The 20,952-nt window shown below is 44.3% G+C and overlaps 1 protein-coding gene across 2 annotated transcripts in view; it reads left to right on the top strand.

Annotated features, from left to right (window-relative positions):
* The first annotated feature begins 2,448 nt into the window (after positions 1-2,448).
* The window catches only part of LOC121578332 (SRSF protein kinase 1), a 71,636-nt gene continuing 53,132 nt past the window's right edge, over positions 2,449-20,952 (top strand). Inside the window, exons 1-2 of one of the 2 annotated variants that reach the window (XM_041892646.2) lie at positions 2,449-2,659; positions 3,395-3,449. In XM_041892646.2, the coding sequence (XP_041748580.2) occupies positions 2,647-2,659; positions 3,395-3,449 (68 nt within the window). In that variant the 5' untranslated portion in view covers positions 2,449-2,646. The remainder of the gene's footprint in view (positions 2,660-3,394; positions 3,450-20,952) is intronic. The other variant, XM_041892644.2, reaches the window with a different exon arrangement.

Below are 20,952 nucleotides of genomic sequence, written 5' to 3'. Positions count from 1 at the left end.
GCGTCTGCTAAATGGCATATTATTATATTATAAATCTTGGTGTGGCAAACCCCCCAAAAAATGTGGGGATGCATGCCAGCAAAGCCACTAAACAATACATTAATTGCACTATAATAACGGTGACAAACGGTGCCCACAATCTGTTAGGGCCTACATAAAGCTGTCCCAACACCTTACCACTGCTACACCTGGCTATCAGCGGAGCCTTGTATGGCAGCGAAACAGTTAATTCCGCCACATTTACTGCCTTTAAAAAAACATGGCTGATATGGCTGGCTTGCTTAAACAAATGTGGTTTCTACTGACATTTGAGATGTACAAACTATGGCATAAGGGGACGACGAGCGGATAAGAGGCAATCCGTAATTTCGATAAAGATATTAATGAGCGAGCTAGGACAGACATGGTCAATATAACTATTTGTTCAGCACTTTTGAAATGTACATAGACAGAATTCAGAACATGGGCCGTTCTTACAGTGTTCTCCCTGTACACCAAGTCAGAACCGTAGGATAAATAAAGGGGGCATATAAGCAAATAATGAAAGCTCTTACAATTTTCGATGATAACATTTCTCTAAAACAGGTTATATGCTACATGTGCACCACCAAGTCAGAACAGTAGGCGAAATTAAGAGGGGAAAATAGACCAAATTATTAGGGTGAGGCACATGGGCTACTAACAGCTTACTACACAACATACAATTAGTATTACTTTCTTAGCTACAGTATACATATATCCCTGGCATATCACATCATTTATGCAGCAGCATACAATACATTTTTGGACTCACCTTGTTGTGCTGTGCTCACTTGAACAGGAAGGTGGTGCGGCGGTCCTTTGTGGGCAAATTTTGTCATCAAAATCTGGCATTCTCTGGATTTATGGTGCTTTCAAGACAACTGGGAACTCTGAAAAAAAACAAGGTTGAATCATGATGACGTCAGTGATCTTCAGGTCGTAGCTCTAGAAAGAGGCCCGAATTCCCGACTTATAATTCAGAGTTGGATGACCGTTCAAAACGTATTTTCCCAGTCGGAGCTCGTTTTTTCCCCGAGTTCCCAGTTGTCTTGAACTCACTGAAGTCAGATTTCCCAGTTCCGAGTTAACAGTTGTTTTGAGCGCGGCAGAAATCATGCTGGATTGACAGCATGGCCAATGTTGAATGTTTATAATTTTAAGCTTGGAAAAGCTTTTTTCCAAACCCATTTTCCAAACCCAGAATTTGGACCACACACCCACTGCACTGAATAGCAGGCTAGTGATTGCTTTGAAATGCTTGCAGTTTGCCACTGATTCTTTCTAAACCACTCATTGTTGAATTTGCGATTTCCAACTTGTTGTGTAATGTTTATGTCCAATGGCCGATGAGCACTGATACGTTTATCTATAATTTCTCTTCATATGACAAGGATTAAAAAGGATTTGCCAGAAGATTGTCGACTTGATTCATGATGATGACTGCTAGCTAAGATTTTGAAAGTATGATGTTGACATGATCAGCCCAATCAAAGCTACTGTAGATATAACGTGATTTGACCTCATTTTATCTGTGGCCAATGACCTTGAGCCTTCTTGGATGGGCACTTTAACTCTATGGCAGCACCCAAGGGGCTTGAATTTTCGAGCTCTACCCTTAGATTTAGTATTGATGTAGTTGGCAGCACCCAAGAGGCTTGAATTTTCGAGCTCTACCCTTAGATTTAGTAGTGATGTAGTATCCCCATGAGTGACAGAACACTGAGCCAATCACGGCTCAACTAGAGAACATTACCAACCCCTACGCTCCTTATTTTCCGCTGGCTGCCCCACCACCACAGAAAGCACTGAACTAGGCTGAAACACCTGCATTTTGGAGCTGCCTTACTCAAGAAAGCAAAAAAGAGACCATGTTTGTATGGAGGCTTTATTAACTCAATTATTATATTTTTAAAAAATTACATTGTTTGCAAACTGATATGTTACAGGTATTAATGCCAAAATAACATGCAAAACAGGCAACCCCCGCCAAAAAAAAAATGTTTTGTTTTTGCTAAAAAGGTGGGGCTCAACCACCTGTGGCTGTGGTCAAGAGGGAAAGTATGTGAAGTTTTCCCTGGAAGGGGACGCCGAACCGTGTTATCAAGAATCCTTGGGACCTCCAGGCTCTGTCGCCGCCGCGACCGGGAGACTCATGGGCGGCGCACAATTGGCCCAGCGCCGTCCAGGGTAGGGGAGGGAATGGCCGGCAGGGATGTAGCTCAGTTGATAGAGCATGGCGTTTGCAACGCCAGGGTTGTGGGTTCGATTCCCACGGGGGGCCAGTATAAAAAAAATATGTATTCACTAACTGTAAGTCGCTCTGGATAAGAGCGTCTGCTAAATGACAAAAAATGTAAATGTCCCCCAAGGAGGTCCTGGTAGTCACAAAAATAGATTGGTGTTGGTTAAGTTATGATTTTAATGAATGGAGCGGCAGTTTTTTCCCCCTGTGAGCCTGCAGCGGTAGGCGCTCAACTCCGCTCACATACTCTGACACAGGTTAAGGTTATGGACGTCCCAAGAATCCATATTTGCAATGACCAAGGGACGCCTGCGCTCTGACTACTACACTGAAAACATATCTCTCAACTCCAGCTTGAACTCCATCCCCGGCCCGTTTACAGTATGGAAAGAAAAGGTAATCGGCCTAAAGAATAAGGATTATAAATTAATATTATCAGTGAATGCGCACATAAATGCTCCAACATTTTTGGACATATTACTGTTATTGAAGGAATTGTCAAGGCCGTGTTAGTTTTTGTGGAACTAGCCAATAGCGAACCACGCGTTGTAGCTAGCTAGGCACGAAATGCTAGCTAACATGAGCTGTAAAGCTTGCTAGCTAACGTCACTAGTTAGCGGTGCAAATGTTCACAGCGCTTGAGTGCACGCGCCCAAATAAACTTCGAATTGTCACAGCTACATAATCCTGATATTATTTTATCAACAGATTAATTATTAAACTCGTTTGTGCAATTGAATAAACAAAACCCACGTGTGAGAAACATACCTGTATTTTGTAGCTAACTAACCCTAACTAAGTCCGGCCATTTCAGCATTTAACACCTGTTCGCTAGCTATCTTACATTTACATTACATTTTAGTCATTTAGCAGATCTTAGCAGTTAACGTTATCTGGCTAGCTAGTTCCATATTGCAACTTTGTGTGCAGCCACTTTGTAGCCCTCATTTTCACTATGTAAAAAGCCTCACTGGTGTTTACGCTAAAACTAGTTACCAATATTATATTAGCTAGCTAACGTTAGCTTGATACACAACATGTTAGTTAACGTTAGTACTGACTGTTATGAAAAAGTCTGCCAAATTAACGTTAAATGAGTATAATGTTATTTTGTCATCTACCCCGTGACAGTTATTGCACTCCAGGCGAGGAAGAAAAGGACAAAGACGAAAAAACCAGGCAAAAAGTGAGTACCTAGTAACTTTTATTAGTTAGTCATTTGGACTGTCGAGAGAGTGCTCCTCTGCATGACCAGATTTACTTTACAGTCTGGGCAGTGCACGACTGCCATGAACATTAGATCCTGGCTATCAGTTAGATATGTCTGATTGGAGTCTTTCAGTTGGTGGCTGGTGTTACTAGGTTTTCATTATGCTACAGAATCATAATTTTGCTGTCGTCCGTTCAGTGCATTCCTTATCCTGGTGTGTGTGGTTGACTCATTCACATAACTGACATGTGAAGTGAAAGTTGCCCTGATGCCATTGTTTTGGCCAGGGCTGCATCTCAATAGTGTCAAGGGGCTTCCTTCACTACCTCAGGGGCGGCCTCACTGGTCCTCAACTGGCAGCTTCATTAAATAGTACCCGCAAAACACCAGTCTCAACGTCAACAGTGAAGAGGTGACTCTGGGATACTGACCTTCTAGGCTGAGTTGCAAAGAAAAAGCCATATCTCAGACTGCCCATCTTAATCTTTTCTTTTTATTGGTAAGTCTGAGATATGGCTTTTTCTTTGCAACTCTGCCTAGAAGGTTTTTAATGAAGCTGCCAGTTGAGGACCTGTGAGGCGCCTGTTTCTCAAACTAGACACTATTGTATTTGTCCTCTTGCTCAGTTGTGCACCGGGGCCGCCCACTCCTCTTTCTATTCTGGTTAGAGCCAGTTTGCACTGTTCTGTGAAGGGAGTAGTACGCAGCGTTGTACGAGATCTTCAGTGTCTTGGCAATTTTTTGCATGGAATAGCCATCATTTCTCAGAACAAGAATAGACTGACGAGTTTCAGAAGAAAGTTCTTTGTTTCTGGCCATTTTGAGCCTGTAATCGAACCTACAATTTGCTGATGCTCCAGATACTCAACTGGTCTCAAGAAGGCCAGTTTTATTGCTTCTTTAATCAGCACAACAGTTTTCAGCTGTGCAAGCATAATTGCAAAAGGGTTTTCTAATGATCAATTAGCCTTTCAAAATGATAAACTTGGATTAGCAAACACAACGTGCCATTGGAACACTGATAATGGGCCTCTGTACACCTATGTAGATATTCCATTAAAGATCAGCCGTTTCCAGCTACGATAGCCATTTACAACATTAACAATGTCTACATTGTATTTCTGATCAATTTGATGTTATTTTAATGGACAAAGTGACCCCTAACTTTTGAACTGTAGTGTGTATATATATACAGTACCAGTCAAAAAGTTTGGACACACCTACTCATTCAAGGGTTTTTCTTTATTTTTACTATTTTCTACATTGTAGAATAATAGTGAAAACATAAAAACAATGAAATAACACATATGGAATCATGTAGTAACCAAAAAAGTGTTAAACAAATCAAAATATATTTGAGAATCTTCAAAGTAGCCACCCTTTGCCTTGATGACAGCTTTGCACACTCTTGGCATTCAGACCCCTTCACTTTTTCCACATTTTGTTACGTTACAGCCTTATTCTAAAATCGATTTAAATAAATGTTTTTCCTCATCAATCTACTGGACAATGAAAGAAAGTTGATTTGAAAACCAATATGGAAGTCTTTATTCAATAATTACCTCCGGATATGGTTGGATTTTGGCTAGGCTACTTGGAAGCAAAGTAAGACATGCCTCCATAATACGTAGTGAAACGTTCATGTTTCAAATAAATAAGTATATGTTTTCAAAATGCATACTGCCTCCAGCTCATTGCAAAGTGAAGCCTGCCTTCTGTTGCCTATGCATTTGAATGTTGAATGGGAAGCGTGCTTCAATTACCATTTGAGAAATAAAAATAGTTGCTCTTTTTTAATCGTGGCCATCAAAACAGTTTTTAACATTTAGAATTGTTACAATGATTGGGCTAATAAAAGCACATTCCACTTCAGCAGCAACGAAAGAGCTGTTTGAGGAGCTGTAGCAGCAGCTCTCGTGCTGTCTGACAGTTTTTCTGCTCAAAGGCTCTATCTGTATGCTGTGTAAGATACAGAGCGAATATACACAAGCGCCAATTTCGTTCCACAAAATTATGCAAATTAACCTAATAGACCGATAAGCATGACCGGTCAAAGGAATTACATCGACTGGTATTTCTATCAATGAATAGGCACAAAAGCATTATTTCGCAATGGGATTTTATTTATTCTCTTGGACAATTTGGCCAGCTGCAATTTTATTTATCAGCGCTTTAAATTACAGGCTAAAGGAAACCCAGACACACATACACACTTCCAGTCCTCCGGCTCTGTGTTTGGTTGTCCTAAGATGGCCTAACAGTGCCAGTCTCAATCTACACAACACTGGGGAAGAATCTTCCAGTTTTTTACTTCCCCTGCAGCGCTCTCACGCACTTTCCTTCCCTTCTCCTGTCTCATAGTCCTGCTCTCATCTCTCCTTCCCTCCCTCTTCTCTATTTCCAGTCTTCATCCCTCCACACCCTCCCTTCTCTCTTTCTTCCTCGCTCACTTACGCTTTCTCTCCTGCCTCAGTAGCTCACTAGCATTAGTTGCGCTGTGTGTTCAGTTCTGGTGTGGTACAGAGGAGAGCCGGAGAGGGGAGTGGTGTAGCGAGCCCCAGATCAGAGCACCGTTCCTGGGTTAGCCTCGCCGAGCCTCCTCCTGCCTCTGGGCCATGTGGCTCCTCAACTGGATCGTCTCTCTCAACTCCGCCATTGTCAAGCTGGCCACCGGCCTGCGGTGCAAGTGAGTGGCAGATCGACGCTGTGTGTGTGTGAAGGGCTCGACAATAAGACTTGTCCGGGGCAATAAAAAAAAAAAAGTCAGACAACCAGAATATAGATTTCAGTTGTCCGAATGGACAAGTTTAAAAATCACTATCAATTACTCCGATCAGAATTGGATCCGGTAGCGCACAGCAGGGCAGTGCATGGTTGACATGAGTAAATTGCCTATATTCCTATTTGCTATAGCCTATTTCAATAAATGTTATATTTACAGAAAGCAAGAGAACAATGTAGACAGCGAAGAGTCTCACCAAAGCAGCGCAAAATATCAGGTCAGAATATTATTATTTTTTCTCTAAAATGTCAGATGATCTGGGCCAATAGCCAACGTCTATTTTTAAAGCGGACACTCTGGTGTCTTATTGTTAAAGAAGCCCAAATGTTCTATTTTCTCTCCATTTGATATGAATATGACTTGGCCTATTAAGCCACTCTTTCAGTTTAATGCATGCTAGATTTCTGCTGCCGCGCTATTTCATGATCAATCAATGAATGAATCTAATAGGCGTTCTCGGCTATCTCAAAGTTTTAAGTTGTTTTTGAATAACCCAAAAATATGGGATAGATTAAAGAAACAATAGCAAGATATACAAATCAAATGAGAAATTTGAACAAACCCTAAAGTTGAGCAAAGCATTATAAGACAGAAAACAAAACCTTCCTTGCTGTTGGGGGGGGGCAAGTGACTTCACTTTCAGACAAGCAAAAAAAGTTAATGTCAATCCCTGATCTCTGTGTGTGTGCAGCACAGCTGACTTATTGATGACTCCATTCATTTTTTATTACGCTGCAGATGTTGACTGACATCACTCCACAGGTCTACATTGTTCTCTTGCATTCTGTAAGTTGTTTATAACATATTAATTTAAATAGGTATTCACCGTTCAAGCAGGCAGAAATAAAGCCGGTATGATGCGTTGTGCGTCATATGAAAACATTAAATGGGTGGATCTTTCCACAAAGTGGCCTATGCCTACCTGGCAGAATGATATCATGATTATTTCCCTTGCTCGCTCTTTCTTTTTTTTCACCCCTCTCCCCGTTGTTTATTGAGAGCCTATATTAAATACTCCACCAGCTTGAATTTGTTTAATTAGAGGGACCTAAGAAAATGCTGTTGTTTTGAAAGCTCATTTCATGCAATTCTACATAGTTTAACAACTCTAAAGCTGCAATATGTAACTTTTTGGGCAACCTGACCGAATTTACATAGAAATATGAGTTATAGATCTGTCATTGTCATTGAAAGCAAGTCTAAGAATCGCTATATCTGTTCTATGTGCGCTATTTCTATGCTTCCCATGCTTAAGTTTGTTTTTTTGCGTCTAACTTTCGGTTTGTACACCAGCTTCAAACGGCTGAAAATACAATATTTTAGTTTATTGAAAATATATTTCAGTGGTTTAGATGGTACAATGATTCTCTACACTGCTTCTTTTGTCACAAACTGAAATTAGGCAATATATTAGAATTTTAGCAACCATGATATGGCAGAGCGATTTCTGCATATTTCACTTTTAATAATAATGGATAAGGAAAATAAATTCTAGACCCGATTTCCCCAAATGTTATTCCGCAACTAAATGTTTTGTTTTCTATAAAATAATACATATTACAGAAAGAGAATAGATCAATTGATAGCGACTGTCACACATTGTATAAGATTACTTCCCAAGCATTGTCCAATTTCTCCTGAACTTTAGAAGTTCGTAGCTCAGATTCTGAATGTCATGGAGACAAACCAAACATATTCCCTTGTGCATCAGTCGCCTCTTCCTCTAGCATTTTCCGCTAATTTCTAGCCTAAAGCATTGTGGATTTATGCGTAATTTTAAATAGGTAAAAACAAATGTGAATTGTACCAAAAGTTATATACAGTGCCTTGCAAAAGTATTCATCCCCCTTAGAGTTTTTCCTATTTTGTTGCATTACAACCTGTAATTTAAATTGATTTTTATTTGGATTTCATGTAATGGACATACACAAAATAGTCCAAATTGGTGAAAATAACTTGTTTCAAGAAATGCTAAAAAATGAATTGAATGAAAATGTATTCACCCCCTTTGCTATGAAGCCCCTAAATATGATCTGGTGCAACCAATTACCTTCATAAGTCACATAATTAGTTAGATTGCACATAGGTGGACTTTAAGTATCACATGATCTCAGTATACAGTTTAAGTCGGAAGTTTACATACACTTAGGTTGGAGTCATTAAAACTCGTTTTTTCAACCACTCCAAAAATTTCTTGTTAATAATACTTTGTGCAAGACACAAGTAATTTTACCAACAATTGTTTACAGACAGATTATTTCACTTATAATTCACTGTATCACAATTTCAGTGGGTCAGAGGTTTACATACACTAAGTTGACTGTGGCTTTAAACAGCTTGGAAAATTCAAGAAAATGATGTCATGGCTTTAGAAGCTTCTGATAGGCTAATTGACATCATTTGAGTCAATTGGAGGTGTACCTGTGGATGTATTTCAAGGACTACCTTCAAACTCAGTGCCTCTTTGCTTGACATCATGGGAAAATCAAAAGAAATCAGCCAAGACCTCAGAAAAAAAATTATAGACCTCCACAAGTCTGGTTCATCCTTGGGAGCACTTTCCAAACTGAAGGTACCACGTTCATCTGTACAAACAATAGTACGCAAGTATAAACACCACGCAGCGGTCATACAGCTCAGGAGGAGTCCCGTTCTGTCTCTTAGAGATGAATGTACTTAGGTGCGAAAAGTGCAAATCAATCCCAGAACAACAGCAAAGGACCCTGTGAAGATGCTGGAGGAAACGGGTAGAAATGATCTATATCCACAGTGAAACGAGTCCTATATCGACATAACCTGAAAGGCCGCTTAGCAAGGAAGAAGCTACTGCTCCAAAACCGCTAATCAGCCTGAGCTAGCTTTGAGCCAGGCCCATGAGATGAGCCAGGCCCATCTCCCGGCTATCTACCTCTCTGTCAACCGGACGGGACCACCTAGTGTTGACATGGAGCCCCGCCGATGCAACACGACTGGTCTGCCGACGAAATCGTCTGATGTGGTTACAACAGGCTTCCTTTTACGACGTCGACCACGAAGATTCCATCTGCTAGCCCCGGCCCGCCCTTCCACCAAATGTTGACACCCCCTATGGGGCCTTGACCCCTAGGTTGGGAACCCCTGATCTAGATTATTCCCTGCCTCCCAATCGTAACCATTGTCCTACAGATTTATAAAGGGAAGACCAGTCAGTTCCAGTTGTATTATCCAGGGCAATGGACTGTATGTTACTGCAGTGTTTTTCTAACACACTGTAATTCTCTGCTCCATTTTCCGCTCTCGCTCTGTCTGCATAGCCGCTGCTCCTGCTCATTATGTAATCTATTTCTTCCTGTAGTGAGTGAGTGTGTGTGTGTGTGAGTGTGTGTGTGTGTTGGACTGCAGAGAGCCCCCAGCAATGAGAGAGAGTTAGTTAGGACATGATTTGAATCCAAGATGGCGTAGCAGTGCAGTCGTGTGTCTGTAAATAGCCTGTAAATACCCTGTTTTCCCTATCAGACTTTTCATCCTTCTACAAAATATACTTTCCTGCAACCCGCCTCACTCAATGTGGAACGGATTCTATTATTGACTTACCTTTTATCTAGAATCTCCAGTTGAAACTAGCTAGCCAGCTAACTAGCTACTTGCTATTAGCCACATTTAGCGGTATTTCACCCAGAACATTGCATTTTTCTGCCGGAATAATTTAATCACTGGACATTAATCACCGGATCGCAGCTAGCTAGCCGCAACCGAATGGATGTTGCTGTTTGGCTAATCACCACTGCCCCCGATGCAAGCACCAGTTAGCCTCGAATAGCCTAGAGCCAGGCCCATATCCTGGCAATCTACCTCTCGGTCTACCGGACGGGAGTAGCCAGCTAACTAGCTACTTGCTATTAGCTACCGTTAGCGTTTTTTCACCATTGTCCGTGGCCTGCACCACCTACCAGCCAGCTCAAGCCTGGACTATTATTCGGCCAGTCTGCACTGTCTGCACAGCGCGTTATCGACCCAGAACATATCAGTTTTTCTGCCGGAATCACTGAATCACTGGACTTTTAACACCGGATTCATCGCTACCAGCTAGCTGCAACAAAATTACCGTTGTGGTTTGGCTAATCAGCCTGAGCTAGCTTTGAGCCAGGCCCATGAGATGAGCCAGGCCCATCTCCTGGCTATCTACCTCTCTGTCAACCGGACGGGACCACCTAGTGTTGACACGGAGCCCCGCCGATCCAACACGACTGGTCTGCTGCCGAAATCGTCTGATGTGGTTACAACAGGCTTCCCGTTACGACGTCGACCACGAAGATTCTATCTGCTAGCCCCGGCCCGCTAGCACACGCTAGCCGTGGCCTCTTGCTCGCTAGTGCTTTAGCAGCCCCCGAACTACCTCCGAACTATCCTATTGCTGTTCACCGGACCTTATGATAACTCAGCTATACAGCTGATGCCTGCTGGACTGTTCCTTTTTACGGTACTGCATCCTGTTTATGTTTAGCCTCAGCCCAAACTGTGTCGCCATTACCAGCTGTTGTCTTAGCTCTCTCAAATTACACCTGTGATTGCTTTATGCCTCTCTCCCATGTCAATATGGTTTGCTTATTGCTGTTTCGGTTATTTGTCATTGTACTATTTCACTGTAGATCCCCCAGCCCAGCTAAACCTGCCTTAGATAGCTCCTTTGTCCCACCCCCCATATACGCGGAGACCGACTCAATCGGTGCCTCCAGTGATGCCATCTCTTTCATTGTTACCCAACGCTTAGGTTTACCTCCACTGTACTCATATCCTTGTCTCTACATAATGCCCTGAATCTTTTCTACATCGCCCGGAAATCTGCCCCCTTTATTCTCTGTACCCAACGCACTAGAAGACCAGTTCTTAAAGCCTTTAGCCGTATCCTTATTCTAGTCCTCCTCTGTTCCTCTGGTGATGTAGAGGCTAACTCAGGCCCTGCAGCCCCCAGTATCACTCCTACTCCCCAGGCGCTATCATTTGTTGACTTCTGTAACCGTAAAAGCCTTGGTTTCTTGCATGTTAATATCAGAAGCCTCCTCCCTAAGTTTGAGTTATTCACTGCGTTAGCACACTCCGCCAACCCTGACGTTCTAGCAGTGTCTGAATCCTGGCTTAGGAAGGCCACCAAAAATTCAGAAATGTCCATCCCCAACTACAACATTTTCCGTCTAGATAGAACTGCCAAAGGGGGTGGAGTTGCAATCTACTGTAGAGAGAGCCTGCAGAGCTCTATCATACTATCCAGGTCTGTGCCCAAACAGTTTGAGCTTCTACTTCTAAAAATCCACCTTTCCAGAAATAAGTCTCTCACTGTTGCCGCTTGCTACAGACCCCCCTCAGCCCCCAGCTGTGCCCTGGACACCATATGTGAATTGATTGCCCCCCATTTATCCTCAGAGTTTGTACTGCTTGGTGACCTAAACTGGGATATAGTGGTCCTCTGTAGCTCAGCTGGTAGAGCACGGCGCTTGTAACGCCAAGGTAGTGGGTTCGATCCCCGGGACCACCCATACACAAAAAAATGTATGCACGCACGACTGTAAGTCGCTTTGGATAAAAGCGTCTGCTAAATGGCATATTATTATTATTATTATATGCTTGACACCCCGGCCATCCTACAAGCAGTTAGGAAAGCAAAGGCTAACTTTTTCAAACAGACATTTGCATCCTGTAGCACTAACTCCAAAAAGTTTTGGGACACTAAAGTCCATGGAGAATAAGAGCACTTCCTCCCAGCTGCCCACTGCACATAGGCTAGGAAACACTATCACCACCGATAAATCTACAATCATCGAGAATTTCAACAAGCATTTTGCTACGGCTGGCCATGCGTTCCACCTGGCTACCACTACCCCGGCCAACAGCTCTGCACCCTCCGCTGCAACTTGCCCATGCCCCCTCCGCTTCTCCTTCACACAAATTCAGACAGCTGATGTTCTGAAAGAGCTGCACAATCTGGACCCCTACAAATCAGCTGGGCTAGACAATCTGGACCCTTTCTAAAACTAGCCGCCAAAATTGTCGCAACCCCTATTACTAGCCTGTTCAACCTCTCTTTCGTAACGTCTGAGATCCCCCAGAGATTGGAAAGCTGCCGCGGTCATCCCCCTCTTCAAAGGTGGTGACACTCTAGATCCAAACTTTTACAGACCTATATCCATCCTGCCCTGCCTTTCGAAAGTTTTTGAAAGCCAAGTTAACAAACAGATCACCGACCATTTCGAATTACCACCGTACCCACCGTACACTCTTCTTCTGTGACCTGTACGCTCTTGTTGGCTGGTCCTCATTACATGTTCATCGTCAAACCCACTGGCTCCAGGCCATCTATAAATCACTGCTAGGCAAATCCCTGCCTTATCTTAGCTCATTGGTCACCATAGCAACACCCACCCGTAGTATACGCTCCAGCAGGTATATCTCACTGGTCATCCCCAAAGCCAACACCTTCTTTGGCCGCCATTCCTTCCAGTTCTCTGCTGCCAATGACTGGAACGAAATGCAAAAATCTCTGAAGCTGGAGACTCTTATCTCCCTCACTAACTTTAAGCATCAGTTGTCAGAGCACCTTACCGATCACTGCACCTGTACACAGCCCATCTGAAATTAGCCCACCCGACTACCTCATCCCTATATTGTTATTTATTTTGCTCATTTGCACCCCAGTGTATCTATTTGCACATCATCTCTTGCACATCTATCATTCCAGTGTTAATACTAATTGTAATTATTTTGCACTATAGCCTGTTTATTGCCTTACCTCCATAACTTGCTACATTTGCACACACTGTATATATATTTTCTGTTGTATTTTTGACTTTGTTTTGTTTTACCCCATATGTAACTCTGTGTTGTTGTTTTTATTGCACTGCTTTGCTTTATCTTGGCCAGGTCGCAGTTGTAAATGTGAACTTGTTCTCAACTGGCTTACCTGGTTAAATAAAGGTGAAATAAAAAAAGGAGAAGGGATGGAAGGGGGCGGGGTGGGGAAGGAGCACTACAGACTGTATGTGTGTGTGCAGATAGATGGCTACAGAACTACTGTTGTAAGATAACTGTTTTTTTACCGACTGACTGTCTCACTGACTGACTGATTGACTAACTGGCTGATTGTGAGTGGACCAGGCAGGCGTAGGAAATTAAGAAAAGGCCTCCTCTTAGTCTAGCTGGCAAGTCACATTCTGGTGTTTGTTTTTCCTGCCTGAAGTTAAAGGTCCAATGCAGCCGTTTTTACAATTAAGAACCATACTTTGATTGTTTTCAATGAAAATTGTCGAAAATAAACAAAAATAGCTTCTTAGCAAAGAGCAATTTCTCGAGCAATAATTTTGCTAGGACTGTCTGTGAGTTGTCTGAGTGGGGAAGGGAAATCTGAGAACTTGTTGTTATTGGCAGGAAGGTTTGGAGTATTAACTAATTTACCGCCTGGTGATGTCACCATTACATTTACATTTTACATTTTAGTCATTTAGCAGACGCTCTTATCCAGAGCGACTTACAGTTAGTGAATACATATTTGTTTATACTGGCCCCCCGTGGGAATCGAACCCACAACCCTGGCGTTGCAAACACCATGCTCTATCAACTGAGCTACATCCCTGCCGGCCATTCCCTCCCCTACCCTGGACGACGCTGGGCCAATTGTGCGCCGCCCATGAGTCTCCCGGTCGCGGCCGGCTGCGACAGAGCCTGGATTCGAACCAGAATCTCTAGTGGCACAGTTAGCACTGCGATGCAGTTCCTTAGACCACTGCGCCACTCAGGAGTTCCACTCACTGCGCCACTCACCAGGCAGTCTACAACTCCATCCCACCAAAGCAGGCAGAAATTTCAAGAGGTCTTTTCAAACAGCTCTTACCCTAACAGGGCATTATAATTTTTGTAATTTCACACTACTATTCCAAGTTCATAGTGTGGAAATACACTACATGACCAAAAGTATATGGAAACCTGCTTGTCGAACATCTCATTCCAAAATCATGGGTATTAATATGGAGTTGGTCCCACTTTGCTACTACAACAGCCTCCACTATTCTGGGAAGGCTTTACACTAGATGTTGGAACATTGCTGCAGGGACTTGCTTCCATTCAGTCACAAGCATTAGTGAGGTCGGGCACTGATGATGGGCGATTAGGCCTGGCTCGCAGTCGGCGTTCCAATTCATCCCAAAGGTGTTCGATAGGTTGAGGTCAGGGCTCTGTGCAGGCCAGTCAAGTTCTTCCACACCGATCTCGACAAACCGTTTCTGTATGGACCTCCCTTTGTGCACGGGGGCCTTGTCATGCTGAAACAGGTAAGGGCCTTCCCCAAACTGTTGCCATAAAGTTGGAAGCACAGAATCATCTTGAATGTCAGTGTATGCTGTAGCGTTAAGATTTCTCTTCACTGGAGCTAAGGGGCCTAGCCCAAACCATGAAAAACAGCCCCAGACCATTATTCCTCCCCCACCAAACTTTACAGTTGGCACTATGCATTCGGGCAGGTAGCGTTCTCCTGGCATACGCCAAACCCAGATTTGTCCGTTGTACTGGCAGATGGTGAAGCGTGATTTATCACTCCAGAGAATGCGTTTCCACTGCTCCAGAGTCCAATTGCGGCGAGCTTTACACCACTCCAGCCGACACTTTGCATTGCACATGGTGATCTTAGGCTTGTGTGCGGCTGCTCAGCCATGGAAACCCATTTCATGAAGCTCCCGATGAACAGTTATTGTGGTGACATTTGCTTCCAGAGGCAGTTTGGAACTCGATAGTGAGTGTTTCAACCGAGGACAGATTTTTTAAAACGCGCTACATGCTTCAGCACTTGGTGGTCCCTTTCTGTGAGCTTGTGTGGCCTACCACTTCGTGGCTGACCCGTTGTTGCTCCTAGATGTTTCTTCACAATATCAGCACTTAGTTGACCAGGGCAGCTCTAGCAGGGCAGACATTTTACGAACTGACTTGTTGGAAAGGTGGCATCCTATGACGGTGCCACGTTGAAAGTAACTAAGCTCTTCAGTAAGGCCATTCTTCTTTAGTCTATGGAGATTGCATGGCTGTGTGCTCGATCTTATACACCTATCAGCCACGGGAGTGGCTAAAATAGCCGAATCCACTACTTTTGTGTGTGTGTGTGTGTATGTATGTATATATATATATATATATATATTGTGATGTCACGAGAGGCTGTGTCCTGGAGGGACGTTACATCCCCCTGAGGTGGCTGCAAACCCAGACAGCTATGGCTCCATCTGCTGGTATGGTCGGGAACTCCACCCCTCTATGGCCAATCTTCCCACGCAGCTGAAACAAATGAGGAGCTGATGAGCTGAAGGTTTGGGAAGGGAAGAGACACACTGAGGGGGTGTGTGGGTTGTGAAGTAACACAGTCTCCAACCTGGGCTCTCTGGAGGACAAGAGTGCTGCACGTCCACTTCCATGAGGAATATAAGGATTTGGAGATACTTCCCTTTGGGAAATACTCACCTTTGGATATATTCGCCTGTGGAACTACGGGAGAGACATTGGGAAGGACTTTTTGCTGGGTTGGCCACTAGCTGCAACGTGGACTACAGTAAGGCTGGGGAAAAGTTAACTGAGCGAGTGAGAACTATGATTTTGGATGTGGAAGAGACATCCCTGAACTGTTAACCCTTAAAGAGCCACAAGAGAACAGAATTTGGTTATATTTTCGTTAATTTCCCAAGACCTTTAATAAAATCCTTGTTTTGTTTGAACCTTGTCTCCTTGCACTACTTGAGCAATCCCGCTGAAAGCTGTGTAGCCTCTCGTGACATCACAGATGGTGGAGAATACGGGCAGCTCAAGCGTTAATAGTGCATGTCAGAGGAGGATACCGAAGGTTTGATCACCCAGTTTTCCAAGTTGGCCGTAGGCTCCCCGCCGACTGAAATGGAGGACATATTGAAAGCCCTGGTTGCTGGCCAGCAAGCCCAGATGCAAGCAACCGTGGCTCTCTTGGAGGAGCAAAAGAAAGCCAACCTTCTGAAGGCAGAGGAATTGCAGTTGCAGAGACAGAGGGTTGTCCAAAATACCCGCCCAATAAAGGCAAGTGACTTTATATCTAAGATGGGAGCTACCGATGACATTGAGGCATACCTGCATGCATTTGAGGCCACGGCCACTAGGGAAGCCTGGCCCAAGCAACAGTGGGTTGGTCTGTTAGCCCCCTTTCTAACCGGGGAATCGCTGAATGCTGTCCGGGACCTGGGCCCTGACCAGGTTACTGACTATGATGCCCTGAAGTCTGAGATCCTCAGCAGATATGGACTCACAAAGTTTGGTATGGCCCAGCGCTTTCACAGTTGGACCTTCCAACCAGACCAACCTCCTCGGGCGCAGATGCATGAACTTGTCCGAATCGCAAGGAAATGGCTGGATCCGCAGAGGAATACAGCAGCGGCGGTGGTGGAGGCCGTTGTGGTGGATCGTTACCTACGCGCCCTGCCTTATGAGGCAAAACGGTTCATCAGTCAACAGGCCTTGACCACGGCTGATCTGACCGTGGAAGCTGTGGAAAAGTACCAGGCCACAGCGGAGATGCTGAATGCTTCCCGAAAAGACCCCAGGAGTGCGGCCCCACCACAAATGGGAAGAACCCGTCCAAAGGACCCCAAGGTCTCGAACCCAGCCACGTCAGGACTTATCCCGGCTCCAGGGGGAGCCAGAAACCAGGCGGGTCCAAGAAGAGTACACCAGGAGGGGGAAACTCGACAGTGTTACCGGTGTGGGGAGATGGGACATATCTCCTGGCAGTGTGGGAAACCAGCCGATGAACCTATGCCCACTGCGGAGTCCTCCAGCTCAGCACCCACACACCGTTTTGCCTCGCTCTTGGGAGTCGTAGATGGCGGCCCAGATCGACCCCCCCACCTGCCCGGTAACTGTGAATCACCATGATGTGGAGGCCTTACTGGATTCTGGTAGCCGGGCCACCCTGGTGCGTAAGGATTTGGTGGGCCCAACGTGTCTGACCCCGGGGAAAGTCCTCCCAGTTTCCTGTGTCCATGGGGACACCAGAGAATACCCCATTACTGAACTTACAATGACCAGCACACGGGGAACCATACACACGACGGCGGGGGTGGTTGATTCCCTCCCCGTCCCTGTCCTAATTGGACGAGACTGCCCAGCCTTTTACCCACTCTGGAGAGAGTCTCAGGAGAGGATAACCCGAGTACCTCGGAAACGGAGAGGCAAGACTCATCCTGGGAAGGCTCCGGTGCAATCCTCCGAGTTACTCACTCCCGCCCGGGCTCTGAGAGGGATGGCAGGTGCCCAGACCGACACAGAGACGGAGCTACAGAATCTGGACAAAGAACTGTCTGGTCTGAAGGGGACCGCTGAGAGGTATCGTTTGTTAAAGCAACAGTTAGACATGAAGACAGAAGAGTTAGATATCCTCCAGGCTAAACTCCAACAGAGCTCCTTCCCTAAGCAACAGGAGGAGCTGGAGAGGCTGCGCAGGACCATCGAGGAGTGTGAGGGAGACCCTGCGCAGTAGTAAGGAGGTCCAGAAGAAGGCAGAGGAGAAGTACAAGGTGTTGGAGAACAAGATGAAGAATGCGGAGGCAGAGAGAGAGAAGGAACTGAAAGCTGCTCAACAGAAGCTAAACTCTGCTAAAACCAAGGCTGATGCGTTCAGTAAGAAACTCAAGGAGAGACAACAGGAGGCTGAGTCCCTGGTCCTAGAGGTGGAGGAGTTGAAGAGAGAGCAGGCTGGCAAGCACCACGGCAATGCGGGACGCCCTCTCCTGGCGTGATGCCTTCTTCGCTGCCTTTACCCCGACGAGGACGTCGGTCCCGAGGAGGGGGATGTGTGATGTCACGAGAGGCTGTGTCCTGGAGGGACGTTACATCCCCCTGAGGTGGCTGCAAACCCAGACAGCTATGGCTCCATCTGCTGGTATGGTCGGGAACTCCACCCCTCTATGGCCAATCTTCCCACGCAGCTGAAACAAATGAGGAGCTGATGAGCTGAAGGTTTGGGAAGGGAAGAGACACACTGAGGGGGTGTGTGGGTTGTGAAGTAACACAGTCTCCAACCTGGGCTCTCTGGAGGACAAGAGTGCTGCACGTCCACTTCCATGAGGAATATAAGGATTTGGAGATACTTCCCTTTGGGAAATACTCACCTTTGGATATATTCGCCTGTGGAACTACGGGAGAGACATTGGGAAGGACTTTTTGCTGGGTTGGCCACTAGCTGCAACGTGGACTACAGTAAGGCTGGGGAAAAGTTAACTGAGCGAGTGAGAACTATGATTTTGGATGTGGAAGAGACATCCCTGAACTGTTAACCCTTAAAGAGCCACAAGAGAACAGAATTTGGTTATATTTTCGTTAATTTCCCAAGACCTTTAATAAAATCCTTGTTTTGTTTGAACCTTGTCTCCTTGCACTACTTGAGCAATCCCGCTGAAAGCTGTGTAGCCTCTCGTGACATCACAATATATATATATTAGTGTATGGATAAAACAGGAAAATCTAGTTTTTGAGCTGTACTGGGCATTTTAAGATCAGTCAGCATCCTCAGAATATTGCTTTCAGAGTTTCTGCTGAGGTGTTGTACTTCTGTAGCTCTTCTCAGGGCGCCCACCACTGCACCAAATATCCTTGTTTTAGTCTCCTAATCATCCTCACACCTCTGAAGACTCTAGGCACTTCCATGCCAGTCGGAAAAAAATAAGTGTTGTATCCCTGAACACTCAAGTTGGTTTCTCCACCGACTGTAGGATAAGGGGAACTTGATGTTAACACTCTGTGGGGACTAAAGATCCTGAATGCCGACGCGTCCAGCCTGAGACATGCCATTAAGTATTCCGACCCCCCCCCACACACACACACACACACACACACACACACACACACACACACACACACACGTGCTACTGGGTGCTAATATTGAAGCACACTCAACTTTCTAGAGTTTACATTTACATCATTTAGCAGATGCTCTTATCCAGAGCGACTTACAAATAGTTGACACTATCAACGTTTCCCTTTACTGTGGGAATTGTGATTGATATTTTGTTGTAGGCAGAACGCATCGGCGTAGGATTCTATTGCATTGACACGCATGGAAATTGTTCAAATCGTTTTTTCACCATTCATTTTTCACGTAGAGGATTTTAGAACCACTTCAAACAAGGTCTGTGTTTCATGTAGGCTTTCCCTGGCGTAAAGTTTTGATAACCATGTAAATCTCTCTCGGACAAGGTGACTTTTATCAATATATTCGGCTCTATTTACTTTCAGATGCGAAAATGCTAATTGGCATCAAAGTAGACATCATGCAAGACTACAAATCCCTGCAAGCTCCTACATGTCATCTCTAGCTGACAAATTTGCTGTCAGCTAGCTAGCTACCAGCTACCTTGATCCAAAATGAAAGATATATTTAACAGTTTCATTTACCGTTCTATATTTTATTTAACTAATATTTCTTGACGTATTTATACATTTGGCCTAGTGTCCTGTACAGAATACTATCCTAGTAGCAGTCAGATATTTACAATGTGCCATAAATACTAGGCTAGTTTTTTGCAAAGAAGCTAGCTAGGTACCGGATCCTTTGTTTTTTTTTTTGTTTCTCCTTCAGCCAGTGGAGGTCTATATTTAAACCCTTATCATTTCTGCCAACTACTGTATATGAACAAGGTGAAATCTATTTCAATTCATGGTGTCAGAATGCACTGCTGTATTAAAGCAATTCAGAACTAACTTGTTGACATGTTCTGTTGCAGATTCAAAGCCAGATGAACTAATTGCAGAATGTATCCATAATCATTAATGAATAAGCATATTTATTTGACAATGCACCTAGTCACACATCAATCACGTCAAACACCTGAACTCCAACAATTACATTGTTTTGAAGAAATCAAAATGGTAAACAATGCATACATATGCCTTTTATACATAACATATAAACATCTGACTTGAAGTAAATATTATATTATTTATTAATCAATGCCACAAACCTGGGACATCGAAGAGCACCATATGAACTATTATTACTATCTGAGAGCGCACAGATTCTTCTGCTTTTCCATTTTAAGAATTAGACCAGCACAACACAAAATGTAAAACAGCATATTGTGGTGTTTGGTAGGTGAGTGACAAATGGAGAAACAACTGGATGTGTAAGGGTAGATTTAATATAAAATACTAGGTTAGGTCAACTCCAGCAGAATGAGAAACACTTAACAGACACAAAACAAGGAAGCCATGCCTAAACGCAGCTATATCAACACCCTTCTTGTCAATTGAACAGGTCCATGTTGCTGCTGTCAATTGTGAGCATCACATTTAACACTGTGTTCAGTCTGAACCCCAGAATAAGTAGGAGGTCAGCATTAAACAGGTGGAAAAAAGGTAGCAAAAACAGTACACCACTACACTTTTTAAACGTGTTACTGAGTCTACATTTGATCAAATCAGAAGAGCAAGTGAAGGAAGCAGCATAGGGAAAATAGGTGAAGGTAGGGTATGTTTATTGAGATAAGATGGCGTTCCAAAGTGTCCGAAGTTGAGGGACCATGGGGCATTAAAGGCATAGTGTGGAATAAGCGGTAGCTAGAGGGATGGTTGGCCATGGAATAAACATAAAATGGGGTGCTGGGGCGCTTCTGCACCCCTTTTTTAGGTCGTTCTCACAAATATCCGGCCCATGTCCAGTCATTCTCGGGG

The sequence above is a fragment of the Coregonus clupeaformis genome, chromosome 12, assembly GCF_020615455.1.
Source record: "Coregonus clupeaformis isolate EN_2021a chromosome 12, ASM2061545v1, whole genome shotgun sequence".
NCBI classification, from domain to species: Eukaryota; Metazoa; Chordata; class Actinopteri; order Salmoniformes; family Salmonidae; genus Coregonus; species Coregonus clupeaformis.
The sequence above is the reverse complement of the archived record's forward strand: the minus strand, read 5'-3'. Positions and strand labels throughout refer to the sequence as shown.